The 23307-nt window shown below is 46.9% G+C and overlaps 1 protein-coding gene across 2 annotated transcripts; it reads right to left on the bottom strand.

Annotated features, from left to right (window-relative positions):
• Window positions 1-269: 269 nt before the first annotated feature.
• On the bottom strand, window positions 270-22793 carry LOC121301839 (receptor tyrosine-protein kinase erbB-2-like). 2 transcript variants are annotated; one of them, XM_041231473.1, is made up of 28 exons: window positions 22541-22793; window positions 20222-21451; window positions 13996-14147; window positions 12605-12773; window positions 12362-12496; window positions 10138-10203; window positions 9835-9947; window positions 9157-9298; window positions 8870-8986; window positions 8660-8786; window positions 8497-8570; window positions 8245-8335; window positions 7857-8056; window positions 7599-7731; window positions 7345-7435; window positions 7102-7259; window positions 6561-6608; window positions 6329-6467; window positions 6101-6223; window positions 5899-5997; window positions 5631-5816; window positions 5175-5330; window positions 4017-4092; window positions 3406-3552; window positions 3183-3280; window positions 2799-2981; window positions 2165-2546; window positions 270-2035 (listed from the first exon to the last, which is right to left on the bottom strand). In XM_041231473.1, the coding sequence occupies exons 3-28, from the start codon at window positions 14128-14130 to the stop codon at window positions 1668-1670; spliced, it is 3756 nt and encodes a 1251-aa protein (XP_041087407.1). In that variant the 5' UTR covers window positions 14131-14147; window positions 20222-21451; window positions 22541-22793; the 3' UTR covers window positions 270-1667. The 2 variants fall into 2 exon arrangements, with proteins under 2 accessions (XP_041087407.1, XP_041087406.1); XM_041231472.1 differs by lacking the exons at window positions 20222-21451; window positions 22541-22793 and adding an exon at window positions 17513-17750.
• Between the last annotated feature and the right edge of the window lie 514 nt (window positions 22794-23307).

Genomic DNA, 23307 nt, shown 5'->3' on the forward strand with positions numbered 1-23307 from the left:
TAACAAAAAACAACGTCTTTTATTCATAAATGCTAAACAATGACTGTTTCTGGATACTGTTAGACGGTGAATGCACTCTCAAAAATTTACTTAAGGATATCAAAATCTGTAAAAAAATACTTTCAAACATTTTGATTAAATATTTCTGTTCTAAAATGGATGTGTATTGTGTTCATCTCCCTCCCTTTAATTCAAAATTGTGTTTAAAATACTTGCTGATGGGCTGCAATTCAGTTTTCTGATAAATGAACACAGTGACTAAAGAAACATAAAAAAGAGTACATTTATTTTCCATCCATCCAAGCTGTACAATTGGAAATGAGAAACGCCATTAAATTATTAGTAACTGGCAGCTGAAGAATTGAAAAAGTATTACATCATCAACCCTTCCCAACAGTCCACAAAGCAAACACAGTTACAGGCCATTAGCTTTGATAGGATTTGTAACATAGCGTGAAATGTGAGCAATCTAATAATAATTAAAATACCAAAAGTGCAACAGCAGTCATTCATATTATTGCATTGTCCACATTTTGTACCATAAAAAAATGTACAGGTATAAAATATACAGTTTTCGGTTTTTACAATTTGTTTAAATGCATCTGAAGAAATAACAGTCACTGAGTGACCCTCCATAGCTCCCTTTTGGTAACAAAAATTTAAAAAAAAACTTCCTCCGATTGTCAGGTACACGTTCCCTGTGCAAGGTGTTCAGTGCCTATTTAGCTATATATTGGACCTGCATTTATTTATTGAGTTTGTTAACCAGGAGGGTTGCTCACAGTGTTATATATATATTACACACATACAATGTTTAATACTTGCACACATTATTTGTTTAAAATTCAGTACCTGCATCAGGTACACAATATTCTGATTGACGTACACATTACCTGTACACTGTATCACTTTCTCAGTATGTGTGTAGAAATATACAAGAGAGGCCCTGCAGTCCTTCAATCGAAAAACCATGTGGCACTACCAGGGAAGATCTGACTAGCAAGAATGGAGAGCGAGTTCCAGTATTTCACTACAGGTTCTTTAGCGATTGCTTTGAAAACCCCCAGGATGTTGCCACATGGTGGCAACACTAACTGTTAAAATGCTTTCAGGACTGTGGATTTGCTTTCTGTTATTCACATGTGACTGGTTTGATCCCCTATAGTGGTAAAGCCACTGCTTTTTAAACAGTAGAGCAATTAGCTGCTGACACTGAGGAGGTTATTTCTGAGAACAGTTTCCTTTTGGCTGCCATTGAGATAAGAGACCAAAAGAGAAGTCTCTTGGATCTCCACAGGGGGTGGTTCTGTTGTGTAATAAAGTTCTGTGCCACTGCAGTGCAGTTCGATCCTATTGTGCAGGACTGGATTGAACACCTTTCCTGCTTTTCACGTAAAGAATGATAACCAAGCATCTTGTTACTCATGAAGGTAGAAGAAAGAGCAAACTGGTTACTATATAGACTGAAAGCTGGATAGCGGCAGCTAAAAGACAGTCATGTCACTTCCAGAGAATACCGATAAATTAACTCTTTAAATAACCAGGAGGTGCAGCATGCCTGACTGCCAGCTCTTCCAATCACCTTCAGTGATAAAGCCCATCCTCTTTCTCCTGGCCACTACCCTCCAGAGGAGCATCTGCACAGCCCTGCCTTTCCTCCCAGTCTGTTAGGAGCGAGGCTCCCTCACCCCACTCCAGGCCTTTGCCAGCCCCAGGTACTCGGGGTTCTCTGCTGTGGGGGTGCTGAAGCTGCTTACCTCTGCAGGTGTGAGCCCCGCACCGGGCCTTCCTGCTGGGTCCATGTCCCAATAGTAGGGGTTGTCAAAGGCAGGGGAGCTGCTGCCGGGGGGCTCCTGGAGGCTCAGATACTCAGGGTTCTCCACTGCGCCCCCGAACCCGTTGGGCAGGCACTTGCCTCCCTCTCTCGAGGAGCTCTGTCCGGGCACAGGGCATGGCCGCTCCAGGGTCCAACTGTCCTGCCGTCGCTGAGCCAGACTGCCGGAACATGGGCTCTGATCCGCCTGGTTCATATACTCTAACAGAAAAAAGCAAACAGCAAGTAATGAGAGATACAGATAGAGATACACAGACAAAGATAGAGATACAGACACAGATAGAGATACACAAAAACACAGATACACAGATAGACATACAGCAGACTCACCAGGCCGGGACAGTGTGGAGGTAGGGGTGATGTAGCCATCGATCTCCAGGTCTCCTTCAGTGTCCTGCCCCAGGCTCAGTGTGGGGTCCTCACAGTATCTTTGTGCTATGCTATTGTCCCTGCAGGGGGCATTGTGGGGCAGTGGCCCTGCTGCCCTGTCTCCCTCCACAAACACAGAGTCTGAATACCCCCCGGCAGAGCGCTCGGAGACACTACGGGCCAGAGAGGGGTACTGACTCCACCCCCCTGTTGACACCAAGGGGTACTGGCCATGCCCACCACGAGGCAGTGTGGGATACTGGCTCTGCCCCAGAGTGGTGACTGAGGAGTACAGACTTCTGCCCCCTGAAGTCCCCTCCCCCTCCAGAATGTGGTCAGTGCTCTGTGGAACAGGAAAGAGCTCTTACAAGTCTCTTTCAACATATTTATCACACAGCATTAACTAAAGCAACTTCTAAACTGAGCTGCAGTTTCTTCATTCAGATTTTGCAGTGTCCTGATCACTAACCCATTAGAAACAATCATTACTCTCTGTGTTCTAGATCATTAATCCATTAGAGGCGATCCTGTCTCTCTGTATTTAAGATCATTAACCCATTAACGATTGTGTCTCTCTGTGTTCAAGATCACTCACCCCGTTGGACGGGACCCTAGTTCTCCCGTTGGTGGACGGTTCTGTTCCAGTTCCGAAGAAGCCTGGCTGGGGGACAAGGTACTCCTCAGCGTCCAGGAGCTCTTTGATGTTCTCCTCCTCCTCCAGCAACGTGCGGAAAAAGTGACTGTCGACTGGACTGGCCAGATTCATCTGCTCATCATTCTGAGAGAGGGAGACAAAATCAGCAGAGAAACATACTGAGAGTAAAATCGAAGTCGAGGGTCTAGGCACGGACAAGCACTGCTGTAATTGTCAATGCAATTTCACTGCTTACTGCTATCCAGCTCTCTGCAGCTCATGCTAAAAATGTCCCAAATCCCCACTGCATAATCCGCAACCCCCCCCCAGTCTCCTTTCCCCTACCTGGATGACCACGTATCGGGGCGGGTCTCGCGCCATGCCAGTGAATTCCGTCACCAGCTCTCGGAACTTGGGCCGGCTCTCCGGGTCGATCATCCAGCCTGAAAATAAAAGAGATGCACCTGGAATTCAACTGACACTTACCCTAAACACAGTGGACAGAACAAGTCAGTTAAACACATAGCCAGGAAGTGCCCTTGCGGGGCGATACTGTGGGGGGACTCACACTTCACCATGATCATGTAAACATCGATGGTGCAGATCAAGGGCTGGGGGAGCCGCTCCCCCCCCTCTAGGAGTTCCGGAATTTCTCGAGCTGGGATCAAGTCATACGGCTTTGCTCCGAAAGTCATTAGCTCCCAAACGGTGACTCCTGGAGAAGCAGACCTTTGGAATATTACTTTCTCACTACAGGAGTCTGTAGTTCCCAAAATGTAAGTGCGAACACATAGGCAAGTAAGTAGTATAGAAATACTCGTCAAAACAGCTCTAGTCACCACAGAGTCAATGCTGTTCTAATTAGTGCTGCTCTAGTCAGTACAGAACCAATGCTGCTCTAGTTAGTACAGTCAGAGCTCTTCTCATCAGTGCAGCTCTAGTCACCACAGAGTCAATGCTGTTCTAATTAGTGCTGCTCTAGTCAGTACAGAGTCAATGCAGTGCTAATAGTGCTGCTCTAGTTAGTACAGAATCAGTGCTGCTCTAGATAGTACAGAGTCAATGCTGCTCTAGTCAGTACATAATCAGTGCTGATCTAATCAGTGCTGCTCTAGTCAGTACAAAGCCAATGCTGCTCAAGTCAGTGCTGCTCTAGTCAGTACACTGGGCAGTATGTACCGTAACTCCAGACATCACTCTGATGTGTAAACTTCCTGTGTAGAATTGACTCCAGAGCCATCCACTTTATTGGGACCTGCAGACAAAAAGGCAGGTATCAGTGGGCTGGCCAACAACACATTCGATCATCACTGGCCAATCTAATTGATTACTGGCTGCCTTTAACCAGATTGGACTAATACTTCGTTTCCATAGTCAAACCAATTCGAGTGTGCTCAAGCGCTCTTGGGTTATCCTGGATTTTACAAAACTCGAGTTGAGGTGCAACGCAACTTGGCTAAAAACTGAGTTTCTCGAGTTATACGTGAGCTGGACAAGCCTCACTCATGTTATCATGAGAGGTGGCCAGATAGTAACCAGGTAACCACATTACTGTATCATTGTTATTGACATTGTAACATTGTTATCACCAAACACAGCAATGGATACTTTTCCAGAAAATTCACTGCTGCAGACTGTCTTGTGATATTGGACGGTGTCTAAAATCACATCTAAACTGTCATAATAGCGGAATGTTTTGCGATTGTTTCCACTTTTGTTATTGCGGTCCTTCATTTTTTCTCTATTCCAATTTTTTATTTTTTTCCTTACATTGGAGCGCATTCCTACTCTCACCCATAGAAAGTAGAAACTGACTAATATTTTAAAAGGAAAAATATCATTGAAGCTGATTTTGAATGACCCGATCTCCACAAACAGTAATAACGTATAATAACGTTTCATCATGAATCCACGTTGCATAATGTGCTCTCATGTTAAATCTGGGTTTTTTAGGTTTTTTTACTGAGTTAAAATACAGGTAAGCTATTTTGATTTTTCAAACAATAATTTGTAACTGACACTGGCTTTCATAGAGATCATTGCCAAGACCTGGGATTCCATAACTAGAGATGTATTTTCTGCTCGGCCCGAATTAATTCAGGCCAGCCGGTACAGTGAAATGGTACCAAAGAACCTGGGTATGTGCCTGAATTGGAGGCAAACTCGAGTTTTACAAAAACATGGAAACGCAGCATGGGGGGGGGGGGGGAATTAGGGTGTGTGCTGGAGATGGCTTGACTATGGAAACGAGGTGTAAAAATAAATGGTCCCCCTCTGTGAAGCCACGCCTATCTTGATCATTGCTCACTAAGGGTCGATCGGAACGAGGATCAGTACCTTCCCTCCGTCAGCGTGGTATTCCGTCTCATCGATGTCCAGCAGTCGTGCGAGGCCAAAATCAGTGATTTTCACGTGGTTGGGGTTTTTCACAAGCACATTGCGGGCTGCCAGGTCCCTGTGCACCAATCGCACTTCCTCCAGGTAACTCATGCCCTGGAAACACAAAGACTGACTGTGACTCCCTTGAGCCCCAATTCTTACAAACGCTTAACATATAATTATTGAACAAGGGGGAGTCCCCTCATTCCTAAGCAACAGCCTATAACAGTATCCTATAACAGTTAAAATTGGGAGCGCTGTAACTGTTGTAGGGAATACCGTTCTGTTTGGCTGATTGGGGTGTTAATAAGTACTTGGATGTGATCACTGTTCTCTCTCACAAACCCCCTCTGCTCAATGTGTGCTGATGGGATTGTGTGTATGGTTGTGTGTGTGTGTGTGTACGGTTCGTACCTTGGCAATCTGCACACACCAGTTGAGCAGGTACTGGGAGCCGATGTGGTCCTTGTTCTCTCTTACATAGTCCAGAAGGCAGCCATAGGGCATGAGCTGAGTCACTAGCTGCACTGTGGAGGTGAGGCAGATCCCCAGCAAGCGGCACACATAGGGACTGGCAACCCCCGCCATCACATATGCTTCCTAGTGAACAGAGAGAGGGGTTACCACCTCACAAATCCTAACCCTCACCCCCTAACCATAACCCTCTCATTCTGTTACTCACATCCAGGATCTCCTTGTTGGCTTTGGGTGATGTGTTTTCCCGCAACACTTTGATGGCCACAGGGATCTTCACATGCTCTCCGTCCGGAGCCCAGATTCCCTGCAGAGTGGAGGAGAGGAAAGGATGAGATGAGAAATCCAGATGTTCTTGGGTTACAGGGAATACTGTTATACTACACAGCTGCACTGACTGTAGGTCTTACCTTGTACACGGTCCCAAATGCTCCCGATCCCAACACTCTGACCTTCTTCAGCTCTGTCTCCTTCAAGATCCTCATCTGGGCTTGGTTTGGCAGGGCGCCACTGGGGGTCAAAGGCTCCACCAGCTGAAGAGAAATGATATTGGGTCAGAACCAATCTCAGAGATCAGATATCAATACTAGCCCCAGTCTCCCAGTCCCACTGTTCTCCTGTCCTACAGTCCTATGTACCTCATGCTCCTGCAGTAACCTCCTCATAGTCTCCTTCCTCTTCAGGTGTTTGCGTCTCCTCAGGTAGGTCACTAGCAGGGCCAACAGGATAAGGAACAGCATGACCCCACCCACTGCAGCAGCGATGGAGGTGCCTGGGCTGGAGAGGAGAAGGTGTGAAAACTAAAGTCCGATTGGAGAAGGTATGAAAACTGGAATCTGATTGGAGGAGAAGGAGTATATGCAGTTTTACCCAGGTTTCTGGTTGATAGGGCAGCCCTTCTCATCCAGTGTGGAGCATCTGTAAGGAAACAATGAAAGCATAACTATGAACAGAAACAAAAAAGACTGCTGCAGACATGAGTCTGTACGCATGTGTGTGTGTGTGTGTGTGAGGGCTGGTGTGTGTGTGTGTGTGTGAAGGCGGGTGTGTATCTGTGTGTGAGGGAGGGCGGGGGGGTGTGTGTGTGAGGAAAGATGTATGTGTGCATGTGTGCATGTGTGTGTGTGTGAGGACGGATGTATGTGTCCATGTGTGTGTGTGTGAGGGTGGGTGGGTGTGTGCGTGTGAAGGCTTGTGTGTGTGTGTGTGTGAGGGCAGGTGTCTGTGTGTGTGTGTGTGAGGGCGGGTGTGTGTGTGTGTGTGTGTGTGTGTGTGTGTGTGTGTGTGAAGGTGGGTGTGTGTGTGTGTGTGAAGGCGGGTGTGTATGTATGTGTGAGGGCGGGTGCCTGTGTGTATCTGTGAGGGTGGGTGTATGTGTGCGTGTGTGTGTGTGTGTGTGTGTGTGACTCACGTATGAGTGCAGTTGCTCTCGCAAGTCTGGCACACATTGTTGTCATTGGGATATTTCCAGATGGTGACAAAGTCCTCCCCCTTCACCCCACTGGGGCACCTCTCCACACAGGACAGCTCGTCTTTGAAATGACGACACTCTAGACACTGATGAGCACCCTGCCAAAAGAGGGGTCAGAGGTCAGGCACGACACACAATGCACCTCCCACCCTGTGAGGCCAATCCCCCAGGTTGCAGTCTTACCGGGCCGGTGCAGGTGTAGCTGTTGTTCTGTGGCAGACACTCCGAGTGGCAGGAAACACAGTGTGAGCCATCGACATGCTCCCGGTCATCCCTGCAGAGAACAAAAGCAATCCCTCATTACCAAGGCAAGAAGCAGTGCAGTCATCCCTGTGAGTGAGACCAGGGACAGGGACCAAAAACAAGGCTGGGCTACGGTCCGGGCCAGTGTGTGGATCTTCTCTTATCGACAATGTTTAGGTATTCTCTCCTCTTACCCCTCATGGATGTTACATGACTTGACACACTCAAGTCCGCGTAGGAAACCATCACAGGAAACACACTGGCTGGGTCCTGGCCCCCAGCAACTCCCATTGGTGCAAAGGTGGTGACACTCCCTGCCTTCTGCCACTGTGGAGACAAGAACAATCCAAAATCAACCAATCAGAGATCCACATGCAGGTGAACCAATCGGTGATAAATGGCATGCTGGCGTGCTGACAGCTCAGGTAGTGATGTAGAGGAAGTTGTCATACCGCAGAGCTCAGCTGCTTTGTTGGCACTCTGGATGACCTCTGGCTGCCGGTTCTTGAAGATGGTTTCCCAGAGGATTGTGGACGTATAGCAGAGCCTAGGGTTCTGGTGGATCAGAACCAGACCCCCACTGACCTCTTTCAGCGAGCGAAGACCCAGTGCCTCAATGTTCAGTTTCTGAATTCCAAGAGCAAACACACCCCTGGCGAGAGAGGGAGAGAGTGTGTGAGAGAGACACAGAGAGAGAGAGAGAGAGAGAGAGAGAGAGAGAAAGGGAGAGGAAGGAGGAACAGCGAGAGACAGAGAGACAGACAGAGGGTCAGAGTGAGAGAGAGGGAGGATAGCAAGAATGAATACAGAGAGCATCAATCAGGTTTAATATGACTTCACCTGTACAGCATGCGTCCGCGAATCACAGCAAGGTTCGCAAAGACACTCAGATCGGTCCAGTTATCAGGCCAGGCTTCAATGTAAAGGAACCCTGAAAGTGAATAAGACAGTGTGGAAAAATGACCTCTCAGTAATGAAGTGTGGAGGCAGGACCTCTCAGTAATAAAGTGTGGAGACAGTGTGGAGACAGGACCTCTCAGTAACACAGTGTGGAGACAGGACTTCTCAAGTAACAGAATACATTGCTCTTACCTGTGATCTCTGTGACGCTCTTAAACACATTCAGTTTCCTCAGATCCAGGGCAGATGTGTTTGTTGCTAGATCACTGAATGCAATAAAAAGAAACATTAACAACAATGGCATTTTTTTCTCAGTAAGTATAGGGCAGAGCTTTTCTGTCACTGCGAGTCTTACCCCTGGAAAGTCTCTGGCAGGAAGGCCAGGTCACCGAAGATCTTGGAGCAGCCGATGAAGCGTTCGATGTTGGAGGAGTTGACAGCAAGGACCCCTCTGAGGGAATTCATCCCAAGACCATCACAGACTGAGGAGCAGGAGGAGTGAGCAAGGGAATACATTTAATACACAATCGTACTCTCAGTGCAATCACATACAAAGGGTGCTCACCTTTAGGACATGGGCCATTGCATTTTTCACACTTCTGCTCCCCATTCACTATCACCTCCTGAGTGTCAGGCGGGCACACGAGAGTGCAGGAGCCCACAGTCGTGGCAAGGTAATTATCTGGAGTGAGTGAGAGGAGAGAGTCACAAAGAGAGAGTGAGAGGAGAAAATGACAGTGGGGAAAGAGTGAGAGTTTAAGAAAGCAGAAATGAGAAAAGATGGGAGAGGAAGAGACACAGAGTAAACACACAAGGAGAGCAGAGACAGGAAGGGATGCATGGCGGGCTCACATGGGCACTCAGTGACACAGGTGGCTCCAAAGCTGTACTTCCTGTCCTTGTTGGGATCTGATTGGTAGGTGACAGGGTTGTAGACAGTCAGGGGCGGGCAGTTTTCCTTGCAGGTGCCGCTGTCATTGAAATGTCGGCATGCCTGAGAGAGGAGCAGAGTGGGGCTCAGACACAATTACAGCAGCACAATGTGGAGACAATCAGACACAACTACTGAGATCAGGACTGTGCAGCTAAACTGTCAAATCGGACAGTCAGTAACTTTGGGTTCACTTTTCTAATCAAGAATATGTTTAATTGAGGACACATATCTATGACATCTGTAATTAGGGTAGGCAGTGTATGCATGCAGGGTTGCCTCTGATAGTGTGTGCATGCAAGGTTGCCTCTGACAGTGTGTGCATGCAAGGTTGCCTCTGACAGTGTGTGCATGCACGGTTGCCTCTGACAGTGTGTGCATGCACGGTTGCCTCTGACAGTGTGTGCATGCAGGGTTGCCTCTGATAGTATGTGTATGCAAGGTTGCCTCTGACAGTGTGTGCATGCAGGGTTGCCTCTGACAGTGTGTGCATGCAGGGTTGCTTCTGACAGTGTGTGCATGCAGGGCTGCCTCTGACAGTGTGGGTCTCTTCATTGCAACTCTGACAGTGTGATTCTCTTGATGTAAGTTTCTCTTACCAGGCAGTCAGTGTCTTTGGGCCCGGTGCAGCCGGCAGCACATTGTTGATGGCAGCAGTCACTGGAAAGGGATCCCTTACAGCGCTGGCAGCCCGAGGCACACTGGTGAGTCACTGCAGAGGAAGGACAGGCACTGGCATTGATACAGCAATGTTCACTTGCAGCTATACATTCACGCAGACATGCTGACACACAGACACGAACAGACACACAGACAAACAGACAGACCGTCACACACACACACAATCACAGAGAGAGACAGATAGACAGAGACACACAAAGACAGACATTGGTGGGACTCACATGTCTGACAGTGCTGCTCTCCAGCCCCCCAGCAGGACTGATTACAGGCTGCAGAGCATGGTGCACCTGAGAGAGAGAGAGAGAGAGAGAGCGTGTGTGTTAGGGTTAGCGGCCACACAAGAGTGAAGACACTGCTGTGCGCAGGTGACTCAGTAGGTCTATCCCCCATGCAGGATAGACTGACTGAGTCACTGCTGGAGACAATACTGCGCAACATGGGCCCTGGTGGATAATCTGAAGAAAACAAAAATTGTGATTTTCCAAAAAAAGCCAAAAAATAACCAGGAAAAAATGTCATTCTTATTAAATAACAAAGAAAGAGACCACAGCCTCTTGTACAACTACCAAGGACACACTTTAAGTGCATTGTGAAGCTTTAAAGCAACAATCAAAACAAGAGAAAGCTCTCAGAGCATACTACACAATTAAAAAACAAATGGCCACATTTAACCCTCCAACGAAACTGAAACTGCTTAACATCATACAACCAATTCTGCTCTATGGCAGCGAAGTCTGGGGCCCACCACGAGTATAAAGAACACACAGTGGGACAAAACTTCCACAGAAACCACACACCTGCGCTTCTGTAAAGAGCTACTGCACTGACACAGAGAAGCCCCCAGCAATGGACTAGGGAGAGTGTCTCGGCTGATCCCCACCCAGAAAAGAATCACCCAGTTCTGGCTCCACCTAAGACACAGCAGCCCAAACCCCCTCCACTTCCAAGCCCTTGAATCCTCCATGGGCAGTACAGCTAAACCCTCGCTACAGTCCTACATCACATCCCTGTACAGACACACCAGCTTTAACATCCACAATAGCACTGACTCTGAGCCCAGCAGCAAGACAGCTCTGAGAAAAGCTGTAGGATCTGCCCTGATAGAGAAATACACCATCTACTGGAGAGAGAAGATTAAAAGCCACATTAAACTCCACCTGTACAGAGAATACACCCTCTACTGGAGAGAGCAGATTAAAAGCCAAACTAAACTCCACCTGTACAGAGAATACACCCTCTACTGGAGAGAGCAGATTAAAAGCCAAATTAAACTCCACCTGTACAGAGAATACACCCTCTACTGGAGAGAGCAGATTGAAAGCCAAAATAAACGCCACCTGTACAGAGAATACACCCTCTACTGGAGAGAGCAGATTGAAAGCCAAAATAAACGCCACCTGTACAGAGAATACACCCTCTACTGGAGAGAGCAGATTAAAAGCCAAAATAAACGCCACCTGTACAGAGAATACACCCTCTACTGGAGAGAGCAGATTAAAAGCCAAACTAAACTCCACCTGTACAGAGAATACACCCTCTACCGGAGAGAGCAGATTGAAAGCCAAAATAAACTCCACCTGTACAGAGAATACACCCTCTACCGGAGAGAGCAGATTGAAAGCCAAAATAAACTCCACCTGTACAGAGAATACACCCTCTACCGGAGAGAGCAGATTAAAAGCCAAACTAAACTCCACCTGTACAGAGAATACACCCTCTACTGGAGAGAGCAGATTGAAAGCCAAAATAAACTCCACCTGTACAGAGAATACACCCTCTACTGGACAGAGCAGATTAAAAGCCAAAATAAACTCCACCTGTACAGAGAATACACCCTCTACTGGAGAGAGCAGATTAAAAGCCAAACTAAACTCCACCTGTACAGAGAATACACCCTCTACTGGAGAGAGCAGATTAAAAGCCAAACTAAACTCCACCTGTACAGAGAATACACCCTGGCCGAATATCTAAACAAAACATAGGATTAGTGATCACAAGCTAGCCATTGAAACAGGCAGGTATAGAGTACAGTGGAAACCTGGGGAAGTCAGAATCTGTACCCAGTGCAACAGTGGAGAGACTGAAATGGAGAGCCACTTCATCCTTCAGTGTGAAAGATACAGAGAGCTGGGAGAGAGCCTCAGAGTAGCAGATCATATAGAGGGTTTCCTACTCAAGAGCCAGGAAAACTACAGGTTCTTGTGGGAGAGAAAAGAGAAGGAGCATTAATAGCTGCAGGATGTGTAGCATCCTGTCATAGAGACAGAGTTCCACCCCAAAGATGTTTGTGTTCTAGCTTTGGCAATATGTCTTCTGCTTGTCATCCAATAAAGCATTTGAATTGAACTTGAGAGAGATAGAGAAAGAGAGAGAGAGAGGGAAAGGGAATGCATTCCCAACCTAATATTCCCCTCTCCTCCCCTCCATTCCCCCTTCCCCACTCACAGGCTGATGTGCGTGATGCTGTATCAATGATCACGTTGTATTTGTTGCCCTGATCCAGAACGTCTTTCCATTTAACAGTCTCTGGATAGCACAGTTGAGAATTCCCAGAAATCTTCACTGCTCCTAGCAGGATTTCTGTAGAACAGTAAAAACAAAAAATTATTCTACTCTATAATACATCGTCTCCCTTCCTCACTGGTTATCGGTCTCCCTTCTCCCTTCCCTTCTCTCCTCTCCTCTCACCAGTCAGGTTCCTCATGCGGAGCTCCCTCAGCATGCTGTTGTTCAGCACCGACAGGGCGAAGGTGTCCTGGTAGAGCTGAGTGCCGCGGATGATGCGGAGATTCTCCAGAGGAATGAAATCAACGGCCGTGTCAGCGATGAGAACGTAGCCCTGCACCTCCGTGATACCCTAGAGGATAAGAGAGAGGGAGGAGGGGAGAGATAGAGAGATAGGTCAATGGTGCTCTGTAGGGGTTCCCTGAAGGAGAGGAGTCTTACAGCAGCAGCTCTCACTCCGATCACACCGTGCAAATCTGAAGCCAGGTCCAGTGCAGGGCAATCCTCCACTCTTCAGCTGCACAGAGACACTGTCCCCCAAACCCAAACCACTGCTCCCCTCACAGACACACTGTCCCCCAAATCACTGCTCCCCTCACAGACACACTGTCCCCCAAACCCAAACTACTGCTCCTCTCACAGACACACTGTCCCCCAAATCACTGCTCCCCTCACAGAGACACTGTCCCCCAAACCCAAACTACCGCTCCTCTCACAGACACACTGTCCCCCAAATCACTGCTCCCCTCACAGAGACACTGTCCCCCAAACCCAAACTACTGCTCCTCTCACAGACACACTGTCCCCCAAATCACTGCTCCCCTCACAGAGACACTGTCCCCCAAACCCAAACCACTGCTCCTCTCACAGACACACTGTCCCCCAAATCACTGCTCCCCTCACAGAGACAATGTCCCCCAAACCCAAACCACTGCTCCTCTCACAGACACACTGTCCCCCAAATCACTGCTCCCCTCACAGACACACTGTCCCCCAAATCACTGCTCCCCTCACAGAGACACTGTCCCCCAAACCCAAACCACTGTCCCCCAAATCACTGCTCCCCTCACAGAGACAATGTCCCCCAAACCCAAACCCAAACCACTGCTCCTCTCACAGACACACTGTCCCCCAAATCACTGCTCCCCTCACAGAGACAATGTCCCCCAAACCCAAACCCAAACCACTGCTACTCTCACAGACACACTGTCCCCCAAATCACTGCTCCTCTCGCAGACACACTGTCCCTCAAATCACTGCTCCCCTCACAGAGACAATGTCCCCCAAACCCAAACCCAAACCACTGCTCCTCTCACAGACACACTGTCCCCCAAATCACTGCTCCCCTCACAGACACACTGTCCCCCAAATCACTGCTCCCCTCACAGAGACACTGTCTCTGAAATCACTGCTCCCCACACAGAGACACTGACCCAAAACCCAAATCACTGCTCCCCACACAGAGACACTGTCTCTGAAATCACTGCTCCCCTCACAGAGACACTGACCCAAAACCCAAATCACTGCTCCCCTCACAGAGACACTGTCACCCAAATCATTGCTACCCACCACACCTTGAGGAAGTCCAGGTCAAGCACCCCCTGCAGGTGAGTGATCTCCAGGTTTCCCTGCACCACCTGGCAGCCAGTGTAGAGCTTCTTCAGAGTCTCGTACTGATTCTGCACACTGGAAGGCAGAGCCAGCTTCATAAGAGTGCCAGTGCACACTGCAGGAGAAGAAGAAAGAAAGGTGTGAGGCAGGAGTGAGGCAGTCTGAGAGGAATCTGTGCACAAAAAAGGGGGAGAAGGTATTAATAACCCTTGTCAGCTTTAATTTCTTCCTGATCACTTCCTGTGAGCGTGTGGTTCAAATTCAAACAGGAAAACGATACTGCATAACTTCCTGCCATGCTTCCTGTGGTGGAATTGGGTTATCCACAGTATGGGGAGAGATTCACACAACCCCCCCCCCCCCCCCCCCCCCCCCCCCCCCCCCAAACAGCTGGGGGAGAGGATCACACAACCTACCCCACTCCATCTCTCTCTCATACCGTTCCTCTCTGTCACACACTCTCTCCCTCTCTCTCACACACACACACACTCTCCCTCATACACCCTTCCTCTCTCTCACACACTCCCTCTCTCTCTCACAGACTCTCTCTAACACACACATTCCCTCTCACTCTCTCTCTCTCATACACTCACTCTCTCACCCCTGCTCAGATCTCTCCAGATCACAATGCAGTGAAAGTGCTCTAATAAAGTCATCTCCTCTGAGGGACACATTTTCTGGATGACTGTACACGGTATCATAGCAACAAGCCATAGTAGGCTGAGAGCCTGGCTGGCAGATTGGAGTGTTACCCCTCCTGCAATTCACCAGCAGTGGGGTGGTGCGCACAAGAATCGGCCCTCGGGGGGGGGGGGGGGGGCTAGGGGCTAGACAGAGGGGTTGCAATGCCCTGCAGAGAGGTCACTCCACTCTCCCCTTGACTTGGCAACTTTTACAACACCCCGGTCCTGGTGAGTACTCTGGAATTTTTCTGAATTCAAATTCGTAAACTTCATTTTTTTTTTTAAGGTGTCTGAAGCACATCAGCTATTTATTTTATTCATACTACAAATGTGCCTTTCAATTACAAAAGACTTGTTCCTGCTGTTAGCCACACCTTTAATTTCTCCTCGGTGACGTGCCGTCTCCAAAACAAACAAGCCTCCTTCTCTCTGTGCATCATTGACTGCAACCCTCCTCCCTCTCTCTCTGTGTGGAATTAGCCACACACACTTAGCCATTCAGTAATATAACTGCACCACAATCTAGTGGCTGTTGTTTCGGTTTAAATCAGAACCAACCCCCTCTCGCAAACTAGAGAGACAGACTTAACCTGTTAGACACGTCATACAGCACTCTTCTCTACTGTCTGAAGTAACACAGCAAGCTGATTCCCTGGAGAACTATCACACTGACTCCCTGGAGAACTATCACACTGACTCCCTGGAGAACTATCACACTGACTCCCTGGAATACAATTACACTGACTCCCTGGAATACAATCACACTGACTCCCTGCAGAACTATCACCCTTTGTCTCTTACACCCTAGCACCCTAAACCATTCAATTACATAGTAATTATCCATCCAAGATGCAATGGGCAAGAACACCAAACTCCAGTCTGATTGTATGCAGATGGCAATCTAATACAGAAAGCAAGGCAGATATGGTAGAATTATTCAAGAGACATGGCTCTTTATTCAGTGATTATGTTTGACGAGTACTCGGAAAATCTTCATTAAAAAACTTGCCTTCTGGGTTTAGACTCACTTTCCAGTCAGACTCCTGTATTGCTGCGTGATTTGAAATGTTTTCTATTTCAATTCAGCTGCACAGTTCCGTTGTAATTTAACCAACCCGTCACCTCTAGTTTCCCATTGTGTTTGTTCCCAGTAGATAAGACTGTGTTTGTTCCCAGTAGATAAGATAGCAGCAATCTTTCAGCCGTTGAACCAGAATTGCTGACCTTTGAAATGTCTGTTACAAAGTGTGTGATTTTAAAAACAATAAAAGGTAAACTGCCAGAGCCAATCAGATTCCAGTTTCATTGATGTCAGTTCCTGTGCTCTGGGTATTGCTTTATTTCTGTATTCATTAACTGTAGTACAGAATACCTTCATTAAACAAGTGGCACTACAATCCCAAGGGTGAACCTGAAAGGCTTTCATCAATCGATCTTTATTTTATATAAAGTACATCAACTTGTGTTACTTCACTGCGCTTCTCCTCAGTTAAATGACACGTAATGAACTCCTTTTGACATTCCTATATGAACTGAAGCGTGGAATCATGCTGAACTGCAGACCCCCAGCACACAGCAGGTTCCTGTTTTGTTCCTCACCACACTCTTTTAGAAGTTTTTAAATAAAGAAACAACACGGGCCTCCCACCAGCAGCTCCACGGGATGGAGCAGTTCTTGCCATGGCTGTTTACATGCCAGGATCTGCACTATTATTCCTGGAACTGGATTCTTCTGTGGTGTTTAAATCAACACAAGCACACATGATTGTTCCTGCTGAGATCTTTACCAGCCCTGCAGACAGCAGAGATTACCTTGGGACAGAGCTACTAAGCTTATCAGCCACTGCAATGTCTAATGTTGTGAAACTAGAATAAAAAAACAACATCTGGTCCTGGAAATGACATTCTAGTTTGAAACATTAACAGACAAAACTAACCAAAAACGTGTTAGTGAATTTCCTGGACTAGCAGTGAAAGACCTGAGGCTGCATTAGTGATGTGAACACTTATTTACTCAATAACCCTAATCCTAACCCTAACCCTATCCCTGACCCTAACCCTGTTGTCATATATTCCCAACCACTGCTGTAAACAAGGAATTACACCTGTCAGTGTCCTGTCCTTTTTATCACAATTGGAGCAGTTCTCTAAGTAAATATTTAATTTAAATAATTAATAATATAAGCAAAAGTGTACTTGTGACATCTATCTATCCATATCTGTCTATCCATCTATCTATATCTATCTATCTATCTATCTATCTATCTAACTACATCTTTATTTCCTTTTTTTAATGACTTTTATTGGCTCCACAAATGCCAGTTTTTTAAACAATAAAACCACTTAAAGTGCAAAGTTGTTTAGCGATTTTGTTTCCTTGGGGTTATTGCTAAATCTGTCACTTAAAGGTTTTTAATGCAGCCTTTACTTTCAAAGAAAAGATTCGATTCAAAAGTAAACTTTGACATTATGATGTGTTCAGCTGTAATGCTTGACACCGTGTGCAGAACCCCAGCAACACTTTCACTAATCTAAATAACGCCTTTCATTCTGCCCGTGATGTGCACCACATTCCAAAAGTAAACTTAACTTCGTTAACAAATAAAAGAAGGGCATTGTTGGGTCGGGTTTGTACGTGTGCTTCTACACGGAGATAGTCCTTTTTCACTCGTTCTTTCTTTCTGGAGCCTAGCTACTGGGCTACAGTTCGTTTCTTATCTTCTCTTCACAGTTCCGGTTCAATCTCACTCCCTCCTTCTCTCTCCCCCTGTGCCCCTAAACTTTCAAAGTCACCCACCTTCTGTGCCGCGAACGCCCACAATCCCGATCACAAACGTCACAATCAGCACCAAACTTCGGTCAGACTCCATGGCGCCCGCGCCTCGTCTATAGCATGATGTTTTCAAGATTGCTTTTTTTTATATATATATATATATTTTCTGTGGTTTCCAGTTCTTTTTTAAGTTTGAAATCTCAGCAACTGTACTTCCTCACTGCGACTCGAGCCTCCTTGTGGTTCCCAGACGCGGGGTGCGCGCAGCGCGCTCCTCGCAGCGCTGGGAGTGGCAGGCTGTCGAACTGCAGAGACAGACCTCGCTTGTTTGTCCAGCAGATTTTAAAACTGGAGAAAACTTTTACTAGCTATTAGCAATACCAAATAGAAGCGAGGTGTTTAGATTCAAGGGGTTTACAAACAGAAAAAAAGAGAAAGACTTAAAGACACCAGTTTAGAGCACAGACCGTACCCTTGCAAGCTGTCACTGAACTGTAAACACACCTATTAATCGTGTTATCATGTGTAGTTTGCGAGACCAAAGTGAGTAGCCTATGGTACTGTAGTAATACAATATTGTGCTTGCCTAATTCAATTATCATTTTTATTGTTATGAATACAAAACTATTGTAAAAGCAGCGAGTTTGGTTAACTAAATTGGCTAATTCGTTAACTCGAGAGGGTGGAGCACAGCGGGAGTCGATGGCATTGAATCGTGGAATCTGACGCTGAGCTCGGCTCTGTGTGAAATACCGAACTGGGCCGCGACTCCCCCCCCCCCCCCCCCCCCTCGCCGACAGGGGCTACAGCATGACCCGGGGTTGAAAGATTTTGTACGATAGCTTTTTTTTAAAATCTTAGCTGTAGCTTAATTTTATTGAACAGGTTTTGTAATAGACAGTTTTTACGTTGCTATTGTAAGACCTATGTGTTGTTAAATATATTTATAACGAATACAACATGCAGTTAAAAGGTTGCATCAATAATTACAGACGCGTATGGTACGCTGAAGTAAACATTAAAGAAAGCACATGGTTCTTTGTACAGACAGAAACATTCTTATTAAACATGGATCGTTGTATCACACGAATTAGCCTCTCTGCTGCTGTGTACACGTGTCGGGCGTATTTTCGTTTTATTTTACTGCAAGGTTTTGTTTTTTATGTTCATGGTTTTTTATTCATTCAGTTGAATGCTTTACTTTCTATACAGACGCGCCAAGGGTTCCACCTTGTGGCAGAAATGCAACAGTACAGAGCTGTGTATTCAGAACATGCTGGAGAGCAGGTTCACCGACACATGGGTAGTGCGCAAAGAAACCCGCAGGGTAAAAGAATATAAACTATAAAGTCTCCTGACCCTAACCCAACCCCAGCCCTAAAACCTAATCCTCACGAACATCTAAGCATTACAATCATCTGTGCCCTAGGGACACTTTCCAGTGGATATGCCTTCGTGCTGCACACAAACCCAAGCCCTGCTTGTACTGTGCGTGTGTCTCGTGGAATTTGAGATTTCAATTTCATTTTAGGAGAGCTGCTGGTGAGACGATGTTCATTGTGAGGTGATTGGAAGCGGGAGGGACCCCTTGATCACCCCACCCATGCCTTGTTCGGCACTAAGGATGCGGCTAGTCGGAGCCCAATGCCGGTTAAATGCCTTCCCCACGATTCTGCTTGCAGCCTTTTGCTGGGGTGACAAGGAGCCTTTTTACCGGGACTTTGTGACGCAGTGTGTCCGAGTCAACTGCACTGGAGCCCCGCTACATGGCATCGGCAGGTAGATATGGATAAGGACAAACTCCACAGTTTATCAGATTTGTCAAGGGGGTTGTTGCTGATATTGAGAAAGGGTAGCAGTCTGTTCTCCATAGTTACTTTGTATCTGGTTCTAATCTAGTTCTCGAGAATACACTGATGGCATTATTCTGTTATATTGCTACATACATTGTGATGCAATAGGAGAGCATTGAGAACAATCTGTAACAGTCTTCCGTTTATGTTTTACACAGTGTTTGTGACTGCGGCTTATTCTGGACCCTTTAATCATTAACCTGGTCAGAGATTCTTACTGTGAGTTCAGTGTTTACACGCAAGTCTGCCCGAGGACAGGTGCAGCTAGCATTGTTTCACAAGCGTTATTGAAATGAAACGCTTTAACACGCTAACTTTTTTTTTCTGTTTTTGCTGAGGGCAAGACACTGTTTTTGTTTGATACCGTGTGAGTGTGTGTGTGAGTATTTTGATTAAATTTGCTTCCTGCAAAGCCCACCCCCTCAATTCCAGAAGCAGAGAGGGAGAGAGAGTGCATTCTTCAGGGTTCACTACACTGAAACGATAAAAAGATAGCAATTCTAGTTTGATTTTGTTGACTTTACTGTAGTTAAAGGCACAATGTGTTAATCTGGATTGGATTTTCATACAGTCCAGAGATTCAACATGTAATTTGGACTGACTCCCTGCAGATGGCAGCATTATACACGCAATTAAAAACCAGTCAGAAAAACAAACCAACAGTTAACTGTATAAGACTCTGAAGATTAACAAGAAGCCTCATATCTTCCATCTCTCTGTTCTCCTCTTACACCCCCCCTCTCTCTCTCTAGACAGTTTCTTGGCCCGTCATGTTGTCGATGCCCACCTTCCTGCTTGGAGGCACTGTATATGTGTGTCAGGTACTGACAGGTACTGTCATGGATACGGGCTCCTGCCCCAGTCAGGTAGAAGGACTTACCCAGGGCCCTGATCAGCGGGCATTGCTCTCCAGGCCACAGATCCAACTTAAATCATAAAACTGGGTCATTGGTGTACCAGGGTGATGAAGCTGCAGATCCCAGTGTGGCTCAGATTGAGTGTGAATGCTAGTGAAGCTCTTACTGGTCTAATGCGATCTCTTCTTTCTTCAGAATGATGACGTGACTACCCGAGACTGGGCTTGTGCCTGACTTCCCAGTATTAATATGAACTGTGTCCTGCTGCGAGGAGCAGGACTCATATTTTCTTTGTAAGTAACCTCTGTGAGGGGATTATATTTACACTTTCAAAGTGGCCGGATAAGTACAATGTTTTTATTCCAGAACAGAAGTCCATCCTGATTGGTTGTGAGAGTCTGCGGTATGTCCCTAGTGATGTCACTGATCTCTCTCTTGGTTGGACAGGCTCCATGGAGGGCGGGGCTAACCTGGGCCTTGCCGCTCTGCTCCGCTAGGGTGAAGAGGGGCAGCTGGTATTCCCTCACTGGCCCACCCAGCAAGTCCAGGCTGAGCAGCGCACTCTGAGACTGCTGGAGCAGACAGGGCACCTGGTGCTGCTGGTGGAAACTCTCCTTCTGAACATTATTCACCTCCTGCACAGAGTGCCTCAGGAGAGATGAGGAATGTGAGGGAGAAAGAGAAGAGTGTAAGAGAGGGATGAGTGTGAGAGGAGTGAAAGAGAGTGTGAGAGAAAAAACAGTGAGAGTAAAAGAACCAGTGTAGAGTTGCATTAATCCCAGGTAATAAGCAGGAAGACTTGTTTCAACTCACCTGTCCTCACGACCAGGCCCTGCCACTCTGCTGATCCTTATGAGATCTCCCAGGATCCTTATTTGATCCTTAAGAGATCCCCCACAATACCCCACTGGGCGTAACAGGCCTGCAGAGCTTGCTGTAGGATGGGAGCAGTGTGTAAAGGGCTACTCCGCAGCATTGCATGCACTAACCCTAAGGGTGCTCTTCTCAATAGGGGCATTGTGTCCTGAACGCAGAGGGGTGGTTGAAGCTATTCCTGATCCCTGGCTGGGGGCTGAAGAGCAACAATGACTGACTTTGTATCGACAGCGACTGAGAACAGCACAGCTTCTCAGAGCGACTTCACTCCAGTGTTATTCTTGGCCTTTTATTGGCCGTAGCGGACTAGAGACGAGTGAGTCATCATCTTCCCTGGGTCGTTGACATTCGGGTCTCTGCAGCCATGCGGGGCATCACTGCAGCGAGGGGCAAAGCAATCAGGCAAAAGTGGAGATTACAGGAATGAGGACAGATAACACAAAACCATTCATATGATTTTCTAATTATTACACTGGCTCCTGTTACATAAAAATCAGCCTCTCTATGGATCCCATTGTTAGAACATAAGAACGTTTACAAATGAGAGGAGGCCATTTGGACCATCTTGTTTTGTATTATTGACCATTATTAGATTGCTGAAGTCAAAGGATCTCTGAGAATCTTAACAAGGCAGTCATAATCTGACTCGTCTTTACTCAGTGTAATGTTCTGGAGTTTTACTCTCCCAGTACTTGCAACAAACCTCAACACCTCTCCCTAGTGAAGCACTCAGACTAAGCCCAGACCAGCACAGTAAACACTTCAGAGCCATGTGCAGTAAATCACAGTGCTATTAGAACAAAAACAGGTGTTAGTTAATCAGTAACGTCAGTTTCAACATCTCTTTAGATTTTGGCACCTGATTGATGAGGCAAGAGTAGCTGTATTGATCTTTGAATATCCAGGGCTGATTGAATAGTTCTGTACACAATGCTGAGGGCAGGCTAGACCCTACGAGTGATGTGAGGCAAGTCTGAGCCCAGCAGAACAGAGGAAGAGAAATTCAGAAACTCACACAGGGATTGGTTCTGTGATCCAACCAGCCCGACAATCAGAATTTGCAGCAAAGCAGACGAAACACCCAATGAAATAAGAGGCAGATCCCACCTCTGTCTACCAGTGGGCACAGTGTATGTGTGTGTGTGTGTGTGTGTGTGTGTGTGTGTGTGTGTGTGTATATGTGTGTGCACACCGTTTAAAAATAGCATTAGAAGTTAAAACATTAATTGAGGTCACAGCAGTTGTGATAATATAGGACTTTGACCTCAAAGGAAGCTCTGCGTGTGTGTGTGTGTGTGTGTGTGTGTGTGTGTGTTAGCATGAGGGTGGAGCAGAATTATTTCACTCAGAGGGATTGGTACAGATTGTAAAAAGTGGTGAAATCAGATCAGATCCATTACACTTTAAACATAAACTTAAAAGAAAACACAAATCACACAGTGCTCTCACAGATCTACAGAACCTACCCTCAGAGGCTCTCTTGAACTGAATGAACCTCATCCCTCCCACTGCCTGTTGTGTCAAACAGCTCTTTCCAGGGGCAGGATTCCCTCACGGACTGGGTCTGAGATTCACTGCTGGGTTCCTGAGCGGAGACCAAATGAAGGGAGAGAGACACAGAGCTCTTCCAGTCCAGTATAATGGTGTAAAGAGGTGACAGCAGTGTGTCCCCCCAGCCCATAGGGGCGCTGTGTCTTGTGGAATGTGCAGAGCAGGCAGTCGGTCTAGCGCAGTGGCAGGCAATCTAGCAGACACACACTATACTAGAGAGGCTCTCACCTGACATAGCGGCTGTGCGGAGGCTTTGCCACGTGATTGGTTGCGATGCCGGAGGAAATGTAATGGTCCCACCTCCTCTCCACCCAACGCACATTCACAAAGTCCCTGAGAGAGAGAGAGAGAGAGAGAGAGAGAGAGCGGGAGGGAGAGGGAGGGAGTGAATGTGTAAGATTAATACTGGCACAGTGTACACAGCAAGTCTCGTCTGGTTTTGCATAGGGTGTTTACCTGGGAGAGACGACGCCTCCTGTTGCTCCGGAGAACACATCGTAGGAGACCAGGGTGTTGTCATCAACTCGCTGCAGGACCTAGGGAGAGAAGGGGTGAGACGGGGTTCGGGGAACCACAGCAACACAGCACCCTGCCTCATTATACTGCACTGCACTGCACATTGTTTTTTTCGAACTTCCAGTTTTCCTGCTGAGCCAAGATCTGATCGACAACAGTCATCACT

This window comes from Polyodon spathula, chromosome 28 (genome assembly GCF_017654505.1).
Source record: "Polyodon spathula isolate WHYD16114869_AA chromosome 28, ASM1765450v1, whole genome shotgun sequence".
NCBI lineage: Eukaryota > Metazoa > Chordata > Actinopteri > Acipenseriformes > Polyodontidae > Polyodon > Polyodon spathula.

What these genes read in the sequence shown, in the direction of transcription:
- LOC121301839 (XM_041231472.1), bottom strand. Translation starts at nt 17,585, where the DNA reads ATGGAGTCTGACCGAAGTTTGGTGCTGATTGTGACGTTTGTGATCGGG. An exon ending in CAATGGCCCATGTCCTAAAG is followed by an intron (nt 8,787 to 8,869) that starts GTGAGCACCCTT and finishes CCTGCTCCTCAG; the next exon opens with TCTGTGATGGTCTTGGGATG. An exon ending in CCAACAAGGAGATCCTGGAT is followed by an intron (nt 5,817 to 5,898) that starts GTGAGTAACAGA and finishes TCTGTTCACTAG; the next exon opens with GAAGCATATGTGATGGCGGG.